General features: G+C 43.5%; 1 protein-coding gene across 2 annotated transcripts in view; it reads left to right on the forward strand.

The window, feature by feature from the left end:
• si:dkey-202g17.3 (neutral and basic amino acid transport protein rBAT) overlaps window positions 1-20,646 on the forward strand; it is a 65,902-nt gene that overhangs the window by 21,722 nt on the left and 23,534 nt on the right. For both annotated transcript variants that reach the window (XM_028795716.2, XM_028795706.2), the window contains exons 3-5: window positions 1,890-2,060; window positions 2,151-2,245; window positions 16,772-16,849. In XM_028795716.2, the coding sequence (XP_028651549.1) occupies window positions 1,890-2,060; window positions 2,151-2,245; window positions 16,772-16,849 (344 nt within the window). The remainder of the gene's footprint in view (window positions 1-1,889; window positions 2,061-2,150; window positions 2,246-16,771; window positions 16,850-20,646) is intronic.

Raw genomic sequence — 20,646 nt, forward strand, 5'->3', positions numbered from 1 at the left:
TGTTACAGCCTTATTCCAAAATGAATTAAATTCATTTCACAACGTGAAAAAAGTTTACTTGAGGTTTTTGTAGTACTAGGGTGTTGTACTGTGTTAGCCATTATGAATGTAGAGAAAAGCCAAGCAAAATGACACCTTTTATTGGCTAACTAAAAAGATTACAATATGGAAGCTTTCGAGGCAACTCAGGCCCCTTCTTCAGGTTTACATGATTACATCTTGCCCGAAGAAGGGGCCTGAGTTGCCTCGAAAGCTTGCATATTGAGGTTTTTGCAAATTTATTAAAAATAAAAAAACGGAGAAAGCACATGTACATAAGTATTCACAGCCTTTGCCATGAAGCTCGAAATTGAGCTCAGGTGCATCCTGTTTCCCCTGATCATCCTTGAGATGTTTCTGCAGCTTCATTGGAGTCCACCTGTGGTAAATTCAGTTGACTGGACATGATTTGGAAAGGCACACACCTGTCTATATAAGGTCCCACAGTTGACAGTTCATGTCAGAGCACAAACCAAGCATGAAGTCAAAGGAATTGTCTGTAGACCTCCAAGACAGGATTGTCTCAAGGCACAAATCTGGGGAAGGTTACAGAAAAATTTCTGCTGCTTTGAAGGTCCCAGTGAGCACAGTGGCCTCCATCATCCGTAAGTGGAAGAAGTTTGAAACCACCAGGACTCTTCCTAGAGCTGGCCGACCATCTAAACTGAGCGATTGGGGGAGAAGGGCCTTAGTCTGGGAGGTGACCAAGAACCCGATGGTCACTCTGTCAGAGGTCCAGAGGTCCTCTGTGGAGAGAGGAGAACCTTCCAGAAGGAAAACCATCTCTGCAGCAATCCACCAATCAGGCCTGTATGGTAGAGTGGCCAGACGGAAGCCACTCCTTAGTAAAAGGCACATGGCAGCCCGCCTGGAGTTTGCCAAAAGGCACCTGAAGGACTCTCAGACCATGAGAAAGAAAATTCTCTGGTCTGATGAGACAAAGATTGAACTTTTTGGTGTGAATGCCAGGCGTCACGTTTGGAGGAAACCAGGCACCGCTCATCACCAGGCCAACACCATCTCTACAGTGAAGCATGGTGGTGTCAGTATCATGCTGTGGGGATGTTTTTCAGCGGCAGGAACTGGGAGACTAGTCAGGATAAAGGGAAAGATGACTGCAGCAATGTACAGAGACATCCTGGATGAAAACCTGCTCCAGAGCGCTCTTGACCTCAGACTGGGGTGACGGTTCATCTTTCAGCAGGACAACGACCCTAAGCACACAGCCAAGATATCAAAGGAGTGGCTTCAGGACAACTCTGTGAATGTCCTTGAGTGGCCCAGCCAGAGCCCAGACTTGAATCCGATTGAACATCTTTGGAGAGATCTTAAAATGGCTGTGCACCGACGCTTCCCATCCAACCTGATGGAGCTTGAGAGGTGCTGCAAAGAGGAATGGGCGAAACTGGCCAAGGATAGGTGTGCCAAGCTTGTGGCATCATATTCAAAAAGACTTGAGGCTGGAATTGCTGCCAAAGGTGCATCGACAAAGTATTGAGCAAAGGCTGTGAATACTTATGGACATGGGATTTCTCAGTTTTTTTATTTTTAATAAATTTGCAAAAATCTCAAACTTTTTTCACGTTGTCATTATGGGGTGTTGTGTGTAGAATTCTGAGGAAAAAATGAATTTAATCCATTTTGGAATAAGGCTGTAACATAACAAAATGTGGAAAAAGTGATGCGCCGTGAATACTTTCTGGATAATATATAATAATACCTTTTATAATAATTCATCCCCCCCTTCCATTTCTTAGTCTGTTCTACATGCTGTCCCATCAGATAATGTTACATAACTTTATCTTCAGTTGTATTTGACAGCCTTTTGTACCCCCCTTCTCCACCCTCAGGTATCCTGATTCAGCTACCATATTTGCAGTCTTTAAAAGTCAATGCTCTTCTGTTGGGGTCCCTCTACAGTCGGGACGGGTCTGTTCAGCCTTCCAATCTCACCAGCATCAATGCCACACTCGGCACCACTGAAGACTTCAAGAAGCTTCTGCTTGTGGCAAGAGGAGTGGGTAAGTGGGACAAAGGGGAGGTGATGTCCAGCCGGTGTAATGAATACTGAAGTCACTTGGAACAATCTTGTCTCTGTCTGGCACACACAGGGATACGGATTTTGTTGGATTTTTGCAATGAGACATGGCTGCGTGATCCTGTGCCCACAGAAAGCCAAGGGGGGTCCGTAATGAGCAAAGTGAAGGTAAGGAGTAATAGAAGGATGGGGAGAGCTGTTCAAAATGTGCCTGTGTGGTTGTAGTGGAGCTGGAGTTACAATTTCCCACCCCTGAACAGGAGATTTTCAGTAATAATGCTTCATTCATCACGGACAGACATGTCTACCATTGAGTCAGATAAGTGGGCTTTCAGAAATGAAAGAAAGCTAGAATTGGAAGACTTTGGCAGGGCTGTTCAATTACAAATGCAGTTGAGATTTTCAAAACAAGAAATTGAGCTGGACCAGACAGTTTTCACCGGCTAGTAAGCAGCAGGTAAAGACAAATTTTAAACCAACACAAATGAATGTATTGAGAAACTAAAATGTTTATTTTTTCCCTGTTTAAATTTGGTCACATCTGACACAGACACATCAAAATGTGCATAGAGAAATCCATAAAAAGATATAACTGCACAGAATATGCAGTAGTAGCAATACATTTTTTTTTTCCACTTTTGAATTAAAATATTTTGGTCACATTTGACCCAGGCACATCTCAAAGTGCCTAAAAACAAAATGGTGCACAGTATTAGCAGTAACATTTGTTTCCGTTGTGAAATAAAATAAATATTTTGGTCCAATATGACCCAGGCCCATGACAAAATGCATTTAGATAGATAGATAGATAGATAGATAGATACTTTATTAATCCCAATGGGAAATAACAGAATAAAAAAGGATTATCGATGCGATCGAAGCTATCCACTGTGACAGATAGGGGGCGCTATTGCTCCCTTGAACCCTCGGACCAGACACCAGGTAAAAGTCCAATAATTGTTTTTATTCAGACAATACAGTGCACAAAGCACCCTCCTCTTCACTATACTCATAAATCAATAATCAATACAATAACAATCTTCCACTCCGAGATGCGTTGCCACCCTTCCTTCTGACTCCGCTCGTCTGTCTGGGATTTCCCAGAGTCCTTTATAGTCCTTGACCCGGAAGTGCTTCTGATCCCTCAGTCCATGTGATTATCCAGCACTTCCAGGTCAGGTGAAAGCTCTCCTCCTTCATCCCGGATGTACGTCATTTCCTCTGTCACTGTGACTAAGACGTACTTCCGGGTTATAGGGAAAATAGCAGTCCCTGCTCCTTCCTGCAGTGTCCCCTGGAGGCCCCCATGGTATCCAGCAGGGCTGTGATGTAAAACTCCACTGTCCGTGATGCCCTGCTGGATCTTGGGGCACCTCTATGTTGCAAGAAGGGCTCCACCTGGCAGCCTGGGGGTATTAGCCGGGATGAATGTCCGGCCATATCTCACACCGCGTACAAACCCATAACGAGTGATCACCGTAACTAACACACACGAATGAGTCTTCTGCACTCTGAGGGAGCACAGGTTCATTTTAAGTCACCACAAGTGTGACTAGCGGTGTGTTTTTCTGTAAATAAAATGGTGGCGGTACGCATGCGTTACATTTGGATCCATAAGGTATATGGAGGCTGCAAATCCTAGCGCTACATATTTATTTGGTGGTGGGAAAAAAGAAAACCATTTCAAATTTGAAATTGACAAATTGTCAAGTACCACTAATGGCGGACTGCACACACTTGAGGGTTTTCCTCCTCTTTCTCTGTACGTTTTACCATTTGTTTACTCAAAGGTTGATGCGCTTGCTGCTTCCTGAGCAGCTCTCGTCGCCTCCACTCTAGCAGCCCGCTTCTTCTCTTTGGCATCTTTTTGCGTTAAAACTGATTTTAAGTCGGTGTTTGTGTTGCAATTACTTAGTACGTTTTCCTTAATTTTTCACTTAAGCTAGTACTTAAGTCTTCAATCTGAATCAAGAATGATTTAAGATATGAAGAGGTAAGTGACGGCGAAGGTGGTAGGGAATGAGAATGACGCCCGTACACGTGTAATAATAATAAATAAAATAACCTTGGAGGTCAATCATCACCCTGAAAGCGGATAGTAGACGTCACGTAGTACATGTGTACCAAATTTCAGGTCAAACGGTTTGCGAGCAGCAGGTGATTTAAAATCCTGGACAGAGAGCCACGGTAGCATATTATATAAGAAGACAATAATAATAATAATAATTTCTTTATCTAGCGCTTTACGCACTACTGAAAGTGTTTTCCGAGCTCCACTCGGTGAGGACCCTGAATGCAAACCCATGATCTCTTTATTGGGAGGCAGCAGCACTTCCATTCCTCTACTTGTGTAGTTGTACTGCATAATATTGTGCTTTAATAGTTTAAAATCACAAACACTGAATATTCGGAAATTTGAAGAATATTAACCTCAAGTTAATAATGAGCTCTACATTCTACAAAAAAAATTAGAGTCCTGCAAAGCTATCAGTGCTTAATTAGGCTGAGTTTTAAACTTTTTGAATGTTTTCATCATACACTGTCTTTCTAATTTGTTCTTTGCTTGGCGTGTCGGTGGATGATCGTCGTCCTCGTAGCAGACATAAATCCACAGTACCGGAGCGTGTGAGTGGAGGGCCAACCCATCGTATGAAGCGAAGTGTGGAGACACCGCTTGTCAGTAACGAGGCTCTCACTGGAGTAACACGTTTGCATGCACTTGATGAAACTGGAATAGAACTAAGACTTGGCACACAACTGGGGTCGCCAAGTCCGGTCCTGGATGACCACCGTGGCTGCAGGTTTTCATTCTCTCTCTTTTTTTTTTTTAATGAGTGCCCTGTTTGTGCTGCTAATTAACTTCTTGTGAATTCATTTGAATTGAATTGCTTTTTTAAGATTTGTTCTCCTGAATTTCTTCATCGTTCCTCTGAATTGTTTCATTTCTTTCCTTAAATGGCACCCAAACAGAAATGAAATGTGAAGTGAGTGAGCCGACAGAAGACCAACTAAGTCAGGGCCATAAAATCCTACCAGTTGCTTAATTAGGCACCGATTCTTGTCGTTAATTAAACTCGTTCTTTCATTCCATGGCTTGTTGCTACTCTCGTGGTGCATTAGCAGACATTTCCGAAATTTTTAATTTTTCTCTTTTCTGTTCAAATGTTTTGTGGACCTGAGCAGATCAGCATTTCTGAGACCTTCATCTTTCTTTATTTAAAGATTTTGTACTTTGGACACCAGTTGTTTTGGCTCATTTTGTATCTCATTATTTGTTTGGCTGCTAGTTAAGGAAAAAGAAACAATTAAGGGGTCTGAGTCTTCAAGAACAAGTCAATTAAAATGAGTTCAAAAGAAGTTAAATAGTAGCAAAAACAGGTCACTCATTCAGAAAAGGGTTAGAATGAAAGGACTGGAGTTGGCGACCCCTGGATTATAGACTAATTTACTATATGAAGTCGATGCCCCGACCTGCTTTCATAGCCAACGTGTGTACCATTCCAACAAACATTCCACTTGTAGATGCACAACATCGCACTGCATTGTGGGCTGAATGTTGCGTTGTATCCATGGTCTGTCCTACTGTAAGAGTTTATGGAGGAATGTCTGAAGGCTTGTAAAATGTTTTTCCTCTGTGTTGCAGGCTGGACCACTCGGAGGGTCATTTCTGGGCCACCATTTCATTAGGTCAGATCTACGGTGACTGAGAGCCACTGCAACAAATGCAATGTGGTGTGTTAAAGCATCGAGTGATGCTTCACACTAAAGGCACCCTCCATCTTATTAAATGTCTCTGTGTCTGTCCAGTTGCCATGTCTCTGTTTTATGCCATTTGATATGGGATTTGTAAAAGCAATACTAAGGTTTGTGATGCTCCATCTGTTGGAATGAAACAATGAGTTTTATTACTTCATGCATTCCAATAGATGGTGCATTATAAACGTTAATGATGAGGTTCATGTTGATTACTTAGATTTCAGCCCTTATTTGATGTGTAGCACAGCCAGTATACAATTCCGACTACCTGCCATGGGTGACGTCATCCAAACCACACCAAAACTAACTCTTGTTAACTTTTGCATTTTTGAATTTCCATCTACCACTTTCCTAGACTGCTCGTCAAGTTCAGGATCCCGGCCGCACTAGAGCCAATGCTAGACAGGGCACCAGACCCTCTCTCTTGCTCATCACCTCTCATGTGCATTGGGCAAATTACCAGAACATCTTTTGTGGGTAAAATGTTCCATCGTCTCGTCAGCTTTGATGGCCTAGTTGGCCGAGGTCTCCAGGACTTGTGACTCTAACTTTGACTTTCTCTTGTATAACTGACGCTGGAGTCTCTGTCTTCCTCTGTCTCCATTGCCAACTGGCCATAGTTCAACACATAAGTAATGAATGGATATTGCTGGGTTAGTCACATCAGTAATAACTTGTAAAGCCCTGTTATCGGTGAACTGCTCAGTGCCTAATCTCCATGAAAAGCGCTCTCTCTCTCTCTCTCTCTCAACTTCGTGCCCAGTGGTACATAAGGTAGCATTACCATGATGGCAAGCCAACGTGTCAAGTGCCAGTGATTGTGCTTCTGTCCTATTCATACCCAGTAAGTGAAGGTCTTTGTTAATGTACTGTGCCCAGGTCATCCTTGAGCTGTCTGGTTGGCGTTTTCCAGCAAGGACCCACTGCATGGCCGGTTTGGGTAGTCTAGTATTGTCTAAATGTATTAAATGGCCGAACCAAGCCAGGCATCTTTTCTGTAGCTTGAGATGGATGGGCAGCTCTTGTCCAGACCCCATCTCTACTGGTCATTTTCTTTCATTGTATGTGCACGATGCATCATAAGCAGAGTAAATCAAAGCTGTCCAGTTTAGCGTGGTGTGCTTTCTTGTGGGACTGTTTTGTCTTGGTAGAGTTCTTTATTACTCTACTTTCCCGTTTTGTATTATTAATGTGTAGCCTTTGTCCGAATGTCTCAAATCTTACAGACTTGCCACTGTTTATAAGGTGTTGTAGTGTATAACTTCTCCCCACCTTCCCTTCTACATTTACAACCTCAGGCAATTTACATAGAGAAAAAGACAAGCAGGAGTTAAGTTACACTTTAAATGTATTGTTGATAATATTCATAAATAATAACAATAAGCAAAGTACAAGAGAATATTGGCTACACATCCTCATTTACCAGGTTGTACGGTTATTTCAGGAGGCACACAGACTTGTTTGTTACTTAATGTCTCTAGTTAAGTCTTCATTTTTGATCCGTTTTCTTCAGAACGGGCCACATGCCTGTCTCAATATGGCTGCCGAGTTGTGCTCTCAGTGTGGTCGTCTTTTCAGTCCATGGTTTGTGAGATGTTCCTTCATCAGATGGCGTGTGAGAGAGAGGGGAGTAAAGCAAGCAAATGGATAGATTCTCTGTCCAAACCCTACAGCCAATAGAGCATCGTGGTACGTAATGGCTTCCGATTTAGACCAAAAGAATTCTGATGTGACACAATGGCTTCACACCTGCCCCCACTACCATTTGGTAAGGTGACGCTTGCCAGCTAGGTAGTTGGCCTCCATGCGGTGGTTGACTGAGGTTTTAGGCACTTTCTCGAATCCTGTTGTAAAATTCACTATCCTGACTTAGTCATAAGTTGTGAGGGATAAACATGAATGCTTCTCACTAATGAAACACTAATACTCCATTGCTTTGTCTAAGTTACAAATAAAGTTCAAGTTGGTAGCATGCAGTGGTAAGGCACATTGCCGCACCCACTACATGACAAAACACCTTGAGATCTTGGTTGGCAAACCCCCAGGCAGACACGCGGTCCAGTGCCACCCTCCAGAAATGACCCTCTATCTACTGCAGCCAGATGTTACGAGGGTGACCCCTTGGTCTGATCCAGCTACTGGGGTCCCCAACAATGAGGATCTTATGAGCTGGATAACCCTCGGAGAAATGCGCCACATGGCCGTAGTGCCGTAACTGATGCTCCCTCACAATGCAGGTCACGTGCCTCATTCGGGACTCCATGAACAACACAAAGTTAAACCAATGGTACCCAAGGATTTTCCGGAGAGACACAGTACCAAAGGAGTCCAGTGTTCGTCTCGGGTCACTGGAGAGCGTCCATGTCTCGCAACCATATAGCAAGACAGGAAGCATCAGGACTCTAAAGACTTGGATATCGGGAGTGCCACACACCCCTTTCCAGTGACCTTATGACTCCCCCATGCTCTCCCAATCCACCTGACTTCATAGAAAGAGTCACCAGAGGCATGAATGTCACTGCCAAGATAAGTAAACCTCTCAACAAGGTCCACACTCTCTCTGCAGACAGACACACTGCTGATGGCCATGCCCAAAAGGTCATTAAAGACCTGGCTTTTGGTTTCTATAAGGACACTCACAAGCCCAGACACTCAGACTCCTCACTCAGTCTCTCGAGCACCCCGATCAGAGCCTCCATTGACTCCACGAAGATCACAGCATCGTCCAAAAAGTCAAGATCCGTGAATCTATCTTCACCAACAGATGCCCCACAGCCGCTGGACCCCATGATCCTGACCAACACCCAGTCCATACAAGCATTGAACTGAGTAGGAGCAGAACACACCGCTGACGAACACACACAGAGGTTCTGCTTCCACTCTGCACAGCGCACTCAGTACTAGTGTACAAATAGGCCTACAAAATATTTATCAACTTGTATACAAAATTTCACACCACAATGGGGACCATGTCTCCACTCCATATAGAAGACTTGGGATGATAACGTTGTTATAGACTTTCATCTTGGTGTATATGGAGAGCTGGGGTGAGTCAAAAATTATCCGCATTTTGGCTGTAGAATTAATTTTAATCAACTCTCAGAAAAGACAAATACATCATTTTTCGACATAATCGCCCTGCTTTTCAATACACTCTGTACTCCATCTGTCAACAAGCTTTCATATTCCTTCATTGAAAAAATGTTTTGGGCTGAGCTACGAGCCACGAATGCACCGCTGTCTTCACTTCTTCATCAGACGTGAATCTTTATCCTCGTAGGGCTTCTTTCAGGGAACCAAACAGGTGATAGTCCGATGGGGCAAGATGAGGACTATAGGGAAGATGCTGTAACACCTCAAAGCAAGTTTTTCCAGAGTGTCAATAGGGTTGGCAGTGATGTGCAGACGTGCATTTTAATGCAAGAACACAATGCTTTTGTGTTTTGCCCGAAGTTTAGGTTTTAGTTTTTCGGTGAGCATCTCACTGTAATGAGCACTGTTGATTGTTGAACCATTTTCCTGATGATGTTTCAATATTAGCCCTTGAGAATCTCAGAAAGCTGTAAGCATCAATTTTGCAGCTGATGGTTTTACCTTTAAACTTTTTCTTGGTCGGCATTTTGTGGAGGTTTCTGTTCCATACTCTGCCGTTTACTCTCGGGCTTGTAGCAATGAATCCATGTTTCGTCACCTTCCTTAGAGTAGCGGTCTAAATTTTGTTTGCAGACATCAAAAATGCTTCTGTTTGTGCTCTGTATGAGATGGGTAGCAAAACAACTCACAGAAAACTTTTTGAAACCCAAGTCTGTTGTGGATTATTGCATAGGCTGATTTGCGAATGATTTGCCACACAATCTGCTGTCACTCGTCTATTCAACAGAATCGTTTCATGTGCACGCTCAGTGTTATCATTAGTTGTGGACGGGCACCTGGCTCCTTCATGGCTGACACTTGTGCGACCTTTCTTGAACTTCTCTATCCATTCATATACACTTCTTTGAGACAAAACACTTTCTCCAATACTGTGCACAAAGTCTTCGATAAATATCGGCACCAGGCACTCCCTCAGACCACAGAAAACAAATCGTTGCACATTGCAGGGCAGCCATTGTTACAAATGATCTGATGTAACACATTCACACCTGCACAGCAGTGACTGGGGAGACAGGAGCCTCGTACAGAAAGACCGCGCTGATAAGACAGTTTTACTATAATCGGGGTGCTGATCATTGTTGAGTCGCCCTTGTATGTGTGTATAGATAGATGTATAGTGGCGAGCGGCTGGGGGCGGTACCCAGCCGGGACACCTGGAAGGACCAGAAGAGGGACTACGCCTCCTCCGGACCACGAGAGGGCACCCACCCTGGTTGGTATGGGGACCATGGGAACAGAGCATGGAAGCTCAACCCTATAGGGGACCGTGGTCACCGGAAGTTCATCAAGGGGCACCTGGAGCATATACAGAGCAGCATAAAAGGGGCCGCCTCTCTCCATTCGTCAGCTGGAGTCATGGGGAATTAGCAGAGCTCAGAGAAGAGGAGTGGAGGCGGTGAAGAGAGAGGCATTGTGAGAGGCCTGGGGGGTATTTTTTGTACGTGGATTACTCGTTTAGCCGGATGTATTTGTTGATGATTTGGCCTGATCCTTGATCTGTCGGTTTTTTTAAACTCTTGCGGGAAGTGTTGTCATAGCAACACATCCTAATCCTCAAACCTGCTCGCCCTGTGTTAACAAATATTAGCTCACACACTTAATCCGTGTCCGTGCATGGAATTCATTCAGTCATGACTTTGCCGTTCATGAATGAGCGACCAATTGATATCGGTACGCAAATTATAAGAAGAGAATTTCATATAGAGAGGGGTTTATGCGATCGGCAAGATCCTTGATTGCTTCTGGAGGAAATTCTTTTCGAAAGATACCGCTTTAGCCGAGGGGGAATATTGTACCTCAAAAATTTATTAGGACCTTATATTCGAAGTCTAACTCGGTGAAGTCGGGCTCTCACAACCACACAGACAGTAGGCATTGCTTTGAGGTTTTTTGCAAGCGGCACTTTTTTTATATACTGTAGGCGATGCGGAAAATCTAAAGTGCAGTCTGCCAGGCAATTCGTAAAGTCTGTTTGGCTCTGAAATATTTCCTTTGGGTTTTCATAGTGTTTCCTGGACACCTGCATGTGCAGATAATAAAAGAGGCGTATCATGCCATTGCAGGTAGGTAATACACCGGCAAAAACACCCACAGTTCCATAAAGAATCCCACAATCAGCCTAACATTCTCATTACCAGGATTTCCAAATGTGATTGGGGCACATGGGACTGATCACAGTGGAGTTTGATCAAACATTATTTGGAAAATGTACCTCTCCTCCTGATGAATAATCAGACACAGTGTCTTCATCAAATATTTGACCTTCGTCAATATCTCATTGGTCAGACACAGGTTCAAGGGATATGACATTCCCTGCAACTGACGCAACAAAAAAAAAAAAAGAAGTCTATATGGAACATACCTATGGCACACATTGAGGACAAATATATGCAATGACCATCCTTTACCTGAAATGAAGTGAGCACTGCATCCTGCCACTGGTTCTGAGGAGGAGCTTCCCCCTGGAATGCCCTCAGAAACAGGGCGATGGGCATTTTGCTGGAGAGCCAACTCTTCTGCAGGGGTTAGGTCTGGACTGCGTGGACCTCCACTTGTTTTTTTGCATGTCTGCCTTCTTATTAGCTTTAAAATTAATGTTCTTTACATTATATATGATTCTTTGTCATCAATTCTTTAGTTATATAGCAATATGTACCAGTTTGAAGTATATTCTTGTACTTCACTTTAACCTGTTCCTGTGTTCTCCTTGTGCTCACGTTTGATCTGGAATTATGACATATTAAATAATAATTAATCTAACACATACTGTAGGAAATGAAACGCTGCTTTCAGTAAGTAAAATGCACACGCATTTAATTTGTCGGCCACTTTTTGCCAGCCGTCTTTTCTGGTCTGGGCTGCTTTTGCAGTGTTACCCCTTTTGCATATTAAATCTTGAAATTCTTCATGTCCTTCGAATGAAATGTCTTGCTCCGCTTGTGTGAAAAAAAAATGCGCCCGTTCTTTCGTCATTTTCTAACAGCCTATCAAAGACTTGCAAATCATGTTTTCTAGACTCAATATATATGGGCTTTTCATTCAGCGCGGGCGCACGCATTCATCTCGGATGATTAGATCCAGCTAGACTAATCTAATACATGGCTGTGTTTGAAAAACCGACTTATCCCGGATGAGTTTCACCGGCATTAACTCCCCCGAGATGAGGTATCTGATCTCGGATGATTTAAGTGACATACGGAAAATACCCCCCTGAACTTGAAGGTGTTTGGGGCAGGGGCACTGGGTTGGGCATGGTAATTGTAAATAGTGAAATATGTGTGTTGGTGACTGAACCATCTGTGTCTGCCTGTCTGTGTCCGGGCTGGTTTCCACTAATTATATAATATACAGAACTGTGCAAAAGTTTTAGGCAGGTGTGAAAAGATTGCTTTCAGAAATAACAATAAACAATCATTATTTATATCAATTTACAAAATGCAAAGTGAGCGAAGAAAAGTAAAATCTAAATCAAATCAATATTTGGTGTTCCTACCTTTTGCCTTCAAACCAGCATCAATTCTTATCGGTCCACTTGCACACAGTCAGGGATTTTGTAGGATTCTAGTCAGGTGTCTGATCAACCAATTCTACCAAACAGGTGCTAATGATCATCAGTGTCACACATAGGTTGAAACACAGTCATTAAGTGAAACAGAAACAGCTGTGTAGGAGGCTTAAAACTGGGTGAGGAACAGCCAAACTCTGCTACCAAGGTTAGGTTGTGGAAGAAAGCAACAAGACACAAGGTAGTTCTACTGCATCAGCAAGGTCTCTCCCAGACAAAGATTTCAAAGCAGACTGGGGTTTCAAGATGTGCTGTTCAAGCTCTTTTGAAGAAGCACAAAGAAACCGGCAACATTGAGGATCGTAGATGCAGTGGTCGGCCAAGGAAACTTAGTGCAGCAGATGAAAGACACATCAAGCTTATTACCCGTCGAAATCAGAAGATGTCCAGCAGTGCCATCAGCTCAGAACTGGCAGAAACCAGTGGGTCCCAGGTACACCCATCTACTGTCTGGAGAAGTCTGGCCAGAAGTGGTCTTCATGGAAGAGTTGCAGCCAAAAAGCCATACCTCCGACATGGAAACAAGGCCAAGCGACTCAAGTATGCACGAAAACATAGGAACTGGGGTGCAGAAAAATGGCAGCAGGTTCTCTGGACTGATGAGTCAAAATTTGAAATATTTGGCTGTAGCAGAAGGCAGTTTGTTCGTCGAAGGGCTGGAGAGCGGTACAATAATGAGTGTCTGCGGGCAACAGTGAAGCATGGTGGAGGTTCATTGAATGTTTGGGGCTGCATTTCTGTAAATGGAGTTGGAGATTTGGTCAGGATTAATGGTGTTCTCAATGCTGAGAAATACAGGCAGATACTTATCCATCATGCAATACCATCAGGGAGGCGTATGATTGGCCCCAAATTTATTCTGCAGCAGGAAAACAACCCCAAAAATACAGCCAAAGTCATTAAGAACTATCTTCAGCGTGAAGAAGAACAAGAAGTCCTGGTATGAAGTGATGGTATGGCCCCCCACAGAGCCCTGATCTCAACATCATCAAGTGTGTCTGGGATTACATGAAGAGACAGAAGGATGTGAGGATGCCTACATCCACAGAAGATCTGTGGTTAGTTCTCCAAGATGTTTGGAACAACCAACCAGCCGAGTTCCTTCAAAAACTGTGCAAGTGTACCTAGAAGAATTGATGCTGTTTTGAAAGCAAAGGGTGGTCACACCAAATATTGATTTGATTTAGATTTCTCTTTTGTTCATTCACTGCATTTTGTTGATTGATGAAAATAAATGATTAACACTTCCATTTGTGAAAGCATTCTTTGTTTACAGCATTTTTTCACACCTGCCTAAAACTTTTGCACAGTACTGTATATAGAGATCGATATATTGTCACACACGTGCACTTAGGAGGCAATCAACCGGTCTAGAGGAGAGTGAATGGTTACAAGATGAGGGTGGAGGGGGGGGTTTGTATGATGGTGCTAATGACTCTGTTTCTGACCCTACAGAACTAAAGAAGACAAATAATTACACACCTGCAATAAATCACTCTTCAGACAACGGTTCAACTTATACATCCGCATACATAACGTCACTTCCGGCTCCTGTTGTTGACGTCATTTCCTGTTATTACCATTTCCTGCAGCCATTTTGAATCATTGTATAAAAGCCAACAGAAGCACCAGCTAAATGTCAAATGTCTGATAAAAAATTGCTTTATCATCTTGACCAACTGCAGAAACATTATAAGGGGCAAATCCCCAAACCTTTAATTGTGACTTAATTTGATCACCATAGATAGAGATAATATAGAGAGAGATATAGATATGTGTATAAAACGTGTGTATATACACGGCTACCTTATCTCTGTTATATTAAAGTTTTCTGTCATGTTTACGTTCTTCACCCTTGATCACGCCCCTCCACACCACTTGCCCAATCGTTACTCCTACTGTGCAAACCCTCTCTCTTTCCCACCTCGTGACACCCTCAGTGCTGCTACCTTGCCCTTCAACACAGTCCCTTATGATGGCGAGGCAGAAAAATACATTATCCATTCAAAAACGTAGAATTTTAGATTGCGATAGAAAAATAGTGGCAAGACCTGATAATGACCGTCAAATAAAAGAAAATGAACCAAAAAGAGCTGCATGTAATAAAAATGAAGAACGAAGAGAATCATCCAATAAAAACGAGAAAGAGAAAAATATCCTGAACAATAAGCGAACAGTAATGCAAAAAAAAGCAATGTTTATAGAATACAAGTTAGAGGATAATGCTATTCATAATATACTGTAGTTTTTGACAAGGTGTTGATTTAATTGAATTTACTTACTTTCTATTATGTTTTACTTTTTTACTATGTCTTATTATTCCTTGGTATTTAAAATAGACAGCTGTAGTAAAATACTCAAGTAACTGATTTTCTATCTATAACAACTCTGGACCAAACAGTCTTCCTCCTGCACCCCGCATACTCTTCTATATACAGTGCATCCGGAAAGTATTCCCAGCGCATCACTTTCTCCACATTTTGTTATGTTACAGCCTTATTCCAAAATGGATTAAATTCATTTTTTTCCTCAGAATTCTACACACAACATCCCATAAAGACAACGTGAAAAAGGTTTACTTGAGATTTTTGCAAATTTATTAAAAATAAAAAAACTGAGAAATCCCATGTCCATAAGTATTCACAGCCTTTGCTCAATACTTTGTCGATGCCCCTTTGGCAGCAATTCCAGCCTCAAGTCTTGCTGAATATGATGCCACAAGCTTGGCACACCTATCCTTGGCCAGTTTTGCCCATTCCTCTTTGCAGCACCTCTCAAGCTCCATCAGGTTGGATGGGAAGCGTCGGTGCACAGCCATTTTAAGATCTCTCCAGAGATGTTCAATCGGATTCAAGTCTGGGCTCTGGCTGGGCCACTCAAGGACATTCACAGAGTTGTCCTGAAGCCACTCCTTTGATATCTTGGCTGTGTGCTTAGGGTCATTGTCCTGCTGAAAGATGAACCGTCGCCCCAGTCTGAGGTCAAGAGCGCTCTGGAGCAGGTTTTCATCTAGGATGTCTCTGTATATTCCTGCAGTCATCTTTCCCTTTATCCTGACTAATCTCCCAGTCCCTGCCGCTGAAAAACATCCCCACATCATGATGCTGCCACCACCATGCTTCACTGTAGGGATGGTGCCAGGTTTCCTCCAACCGTGATGCCTGGCATTCACACCAAAGAGTTCAATCTTTGTCTCATCAGACCAGAGAATTTTCTTTCTCATGGTCTGAGAGTCCTTCAGGTGCCTTTTGGCAAACTCCAGGCGGGCTGCCATGTGCCTTTTACTAAGGAGTGGCTTCCGTCTGGCCACTCTACCATACAGGCCTGATTGGTGGATTGCTGCAGAGATGGTTGGCCTTCTGGAAGGTTCTCCTCTCTCCACAGAGGACCTGTGGAGCTCTGACAGAGTGACCATCGGGTTCTTGGTCACCTCCCTGACTAAGGCCCTTCTCCCCCGATTGCTCAGTTTAGATGGCCGGCCAGCTCTAGGAAGAGTCCTGGTGGTTTCGAACTTCTTCCACTTACGGATGATGGAGGCCACTGTGCTCATTGGGACCTTCAAAGCAGCAGAAATTTTTCTGTAACCTCCTCCAGATTTGTGCCTCGAGACAATCCTGTCTCGGAGGTCTACAGACAATTCCTTTGACTTCATGCTTGGTTTGTGCTCTGACATGAACTGTCAACTGTGGGACCTTATATAGACAAGTGTGTGCCTTTCCAAATCATGTCCAGTCAACTGAATTTACCACAGGTGGACTCCAATGAAGCTGCAGAAACATCTCAAGGATGATCAGGTGAAACAGGATGCACCTGTGCTCAATTTCGAGCTTCATGGCAAAGGCTGTGAATACTTATGTACATGTGCTTTCTCAGTTTGTTCATTTTTAATAAATTTGCAAAAATCTCAAACTTTTTTCACGTTGTCTTTATGGGGTGTTGTGTGTAGAATTCTGAGGAAAAAAGTGAATTTAATCCATTTTGGAATAAGGCTGTAAAATAAAATGTGGAAAAAGTGATGCGCTGGGAATACTTTCTGGATGCACTGTACCATCCCTTTAAATACAATTATTTTCTTTAATGGAGGGGCACCCAAATGCCTGTGAGATAGTGGGTGCCCAGTACCTTCCCCAGGGGTTGGCAAGTGAAGCCAGCAGGGGGCAGAGCCCCCTAGTATATTAATAAAAAAAAAAGTTTGCTTAACAGTTTGTCTCTTCTTTCAGAATGCCCTGCGATTTTGGTTGGATCTAGATGTGGCAGGATTCAGAATCTGTAATGAAGACCTTCTCCTGACCAATAAGGTACTTATATGAACAGTATGACTTTATCCCAGACTGCTGCAGCAGATGTTTTGCTTTGACGAACTTTTATAATGCCAAGCGGATTACATGGCCGTTAGAATTGCTGCCTCACAGAGATTTGAATCCCACCATCTGAGTTGTTATATTTTCTGTGTGTGTGTTTGATTTGCTGTAGGTATGCTGCATTTTTAATTTCCATTTTATTTATTTAGTTTTATCTTGCATAGTAAAGATGTGCATGGCGTCTCTGAAGTGGCACGGGGTGTGGATGTGGGTGAATGGGTCATAAGACGAGTTTGTTCCTCCCTTGCACTCAGTGCTGTTGGAGTCGGATCTTTCTTCTCGCAGCCCTGATTTTTAGCTTAAATGAGTTTGAAAATGTTATGTGCACAGCCAGATTTAGGAATGCTGGTTACTTCTGTTGCCCCCTGTAACATGCTTACCAGCCTTCTTTTTAAAATCCAAGCTAGGAATTCCACCAATGTGGTACAGACAGATTAATGACTAGCCATGAGAGCTAGAGTGATCGGGACAATTTTTTTGGATTAACAAGTAATTGGGGGGTCTGTTTGCCTTGGTGCGGTCCTATGGCAGGTCTATTCAATTACAAAAGCAGTTGGGCAAGATTTTCAAACCAAGAAATTTAGCTGGGCCAGACATTTTCAGTGGCCAGTAAAGCAGCGGGTAATGAAAATTTTTAAACCAACACAAATGAATGTATTGGAAAACAAGTCCTGTTTGTTCATTGACTCCCTTTTAAATTTAGTCACATGTGAAACAGGCACATAAGATAAGAATTGTATTCATCATGAGGGAAATTCTTATGTCTTTGGCATGTTCAGTGCAACAAGAGAAATAAAGATAGTACAATGAAGATTTAAAAAGAGAAAAATAATAATTTTGCAAATATACAAAAATAAGACAGTTGTGCAAATGTACAAAAATACGACGGCATATGACAATTGTGCAAAAATATAACAGATTATTATTTAAATACAGATTATTAGTGTAGGTTATGAAAAGTGACTTAGTACTTGTGCCGGAGTACATTGAGCTAGCTGCTTGTGATGACAGGATGGGACTAACATACCGCCATAAAGGCTGAAAAAGATCACCTACAGAACGAAGAGGAGTTATAAAGCCTTATTGCCACAGGTAGAAAAGATCTCCTGTGGCGTTCGGTTCTGCATTTGGGGGCAATGAGTCTTTTGCTGTGTGTGCTCAGATGGTTCATCAAGGAGGTGTGCATGGGGTGAGAGGGGTTGTCCATGATACCGAGGAGCTTTTTCAGCATTCTCCTCTCGGACACCTCCTTCAGATCCTCTAATTTGATGACTAGGACAGAACCAGCTTTTTTAACTATTTTAGGGCTGAATATTTTTTCCAAAAAACTCGGTTTTCTGAAAAGCACACAGTGCACTGGTTTCACACATACTGTAACATAAAACATCTGTTGTTACGTGCTGTGGCTGCTGTTGATGCCTGATTGGCAACTCTGGCAGCAGTGGCTGCGCCCTGGCGGATCGATGGCCGGCGGGCCGGCTACCTCTCCGTCTTCGCACAGCAGTCGCGGTGTGACGCAATATGGTTTGTACCTCTTGTCATCAAGAGTGGTGGTCATCCTAGGCAAATGCTGCTGTAGGCGTATCAGCTACATGAATGTGTTCAGCACCACGATCAGCTGGGGACTGATGGGTTGATGCTGGTACCTCACTTTCATTTTCAATATCCATCTCCAGATCAATGGCATCAAACTCCGAAAAGTCAGAGTCCGATTCAGCGATAATACGTAAAACGTCCGTGGAGAATTTTGCTTTGCACATTTGCGTTAGTCTTGCCAGATGTTGATGCCATTTTAGAGGCTTTTTGCTCTTTCATGCACGCACAGGGAATCGATGTCCAATCAACAAAGCTATGTAACTTTTCCTTCAAGCAAACAGAGTTGAACTAAAACGTAAGGGCGAGTTTTGTTTGTAGTTTAGAGCCGATTACAGTTCTCTGAATTTAAACAAAAGTCGACATCAGCCTTCAAAGAGTTAATCCGCTTGATCAGCTGTCTTCACCACACTGCCCCAGCTCACAACTGCAAAAAACACCACTGCCACGCGTTCACAGCATTCATTTGACGCGTCCTCAGAGCAGGTCCTCAGAAATTAAAGAAACGAGTATGCGAGTTGCAGTACCAGCAAAAAGTCGGGGAGCACAATGTGATAAAAGTTGGAATGTGACGTCAGAGTCTCTGTTTAGTATCAACGTGTGACAGAAAGTCGCTATGCAGATCCTATGAGATCGATGTACGTGCTTCGATGTTTGATGAATGGTTCAATGTGGTGAAGCAAAATACAGACATACAGATGCATTTATGGTGATTTTATATTCAAGCGTCGCATATTCCCCATCATAATGACACATTTTAAAAGTCTCGCATATCATCTTATATATATATATATATATATATAATCCATCCATCCATCCATCCATTGTCTCCCGCTTATCCGAGGTCGGGTCGCGGGGGCAGCAGCTTGAGCAGAGATGCCCAGACTTCCCTCTCCCCGGCCACTTCTTCTAGCTCTGCTGGGAGAATCCCAAGGCGTTCCCAGGCCAGTCGAGAGACATAGTCCCTCCAGCGTGTCCTGGGTCTTCCCCGGGGCCTCCTCCCGGTTAGATGTGCCCGGAACACCTCACCAGGGAGGCGTCCAGGAGGCATCCTGATCAGATGCCCGAGCCACCTCATCTGACTCCTCTCGATGCGGAGGAGCAGCGGCTCTACTCTGAGCCCCTCCCGGATGACTGAGCTTCTCACCCTATCTTTAAGGGAGAGCCCAGACACCCTGCGGAGGAAACTCATTTCAGCCACTTGTATTCGCGATCTCGTTCTTTCGGTCACTACCCATAGCTCATGACCATAGGTGAGGGTAGGAACATAGATCGACTGGTAAATTGAGAGCTTCGCCTTGCGGCTCAGCTCCTTTTTCACCACGACAGACCGATGCAGCGCCCGCATTACTGCGGATGCCGCACCGATCCGCCTGGTGGATTGCCGGCTTCCTATTCTGGCCCTCACCCCCGGGCCACCAGGAGGAGCTCTCCCAACAGCATGGACGTGCCCCGAGTTCCAGCAGGGCCTCATGGGCTATGTAGTTTTTATATACAGCCCTGCTGGATACCTTGGGGACCACTAGGGGTCACTGTTGGGAGGCCCGTGAACTCCTATATGCCCTATAACCCGGAAGTGCATCATAATCCCTGGACAAGAAGAAACGACGTGCTTCCGGGATGAAGATAAGGACTGTTTACCCTAACCCAGAAGGAATAAGGAACTGTGGACTATTGGGCAGGAACACCTCCGGGTCAGGGTGTATAAGAGACTCTGGGAAAGCCCAGTACACTGAGCTGAGCTGGGAGGTAGGGTGGCTAAGTGTCTGGGAGAAGGAGGAGAGAGTATTGTGATTAGTTATTGTTTATATGAGTAGTGTGGAGTGGAGGGTGCTTTGTGCACTGTATAAGAACAAAATAAAGAAGTCTTGTACTTTCATCTGGTGTTTGGAGTGATACCTGAGGGTTCAAGAGGTGGACACAAACCTCAACTGCTACTATAGAATTTATTTATTTATATATATTTTTTTTTTCTGTGGCATCCTCCTGACCTGACAGCAGTGGCAAACGCCAATAGATCACCACAGAGAACACATTAAATTGTGAATTTCCCCTTGGGATTAATAAAGTATCCTCTCTTTATCTGTATGATATTCCAGCTCTCTGCACATTTAGAATCCTTAGATTTATACTTGATATCA

Source organism: Erpetoichthys calabaricus, chromosome 1 (assembly GCF_900747795.2).
Source record: "Erpetoichthys calabaricus chromosome 1, fErpCal1.3, whole genome shotgun sequence".
Lineage (NCBI taxonomy): Eukaryota > Metazoa > Chordata > Cladistia > Polypteriformes > Polypteridae > Erpetoichthys > Erpetoichthys calabaricus.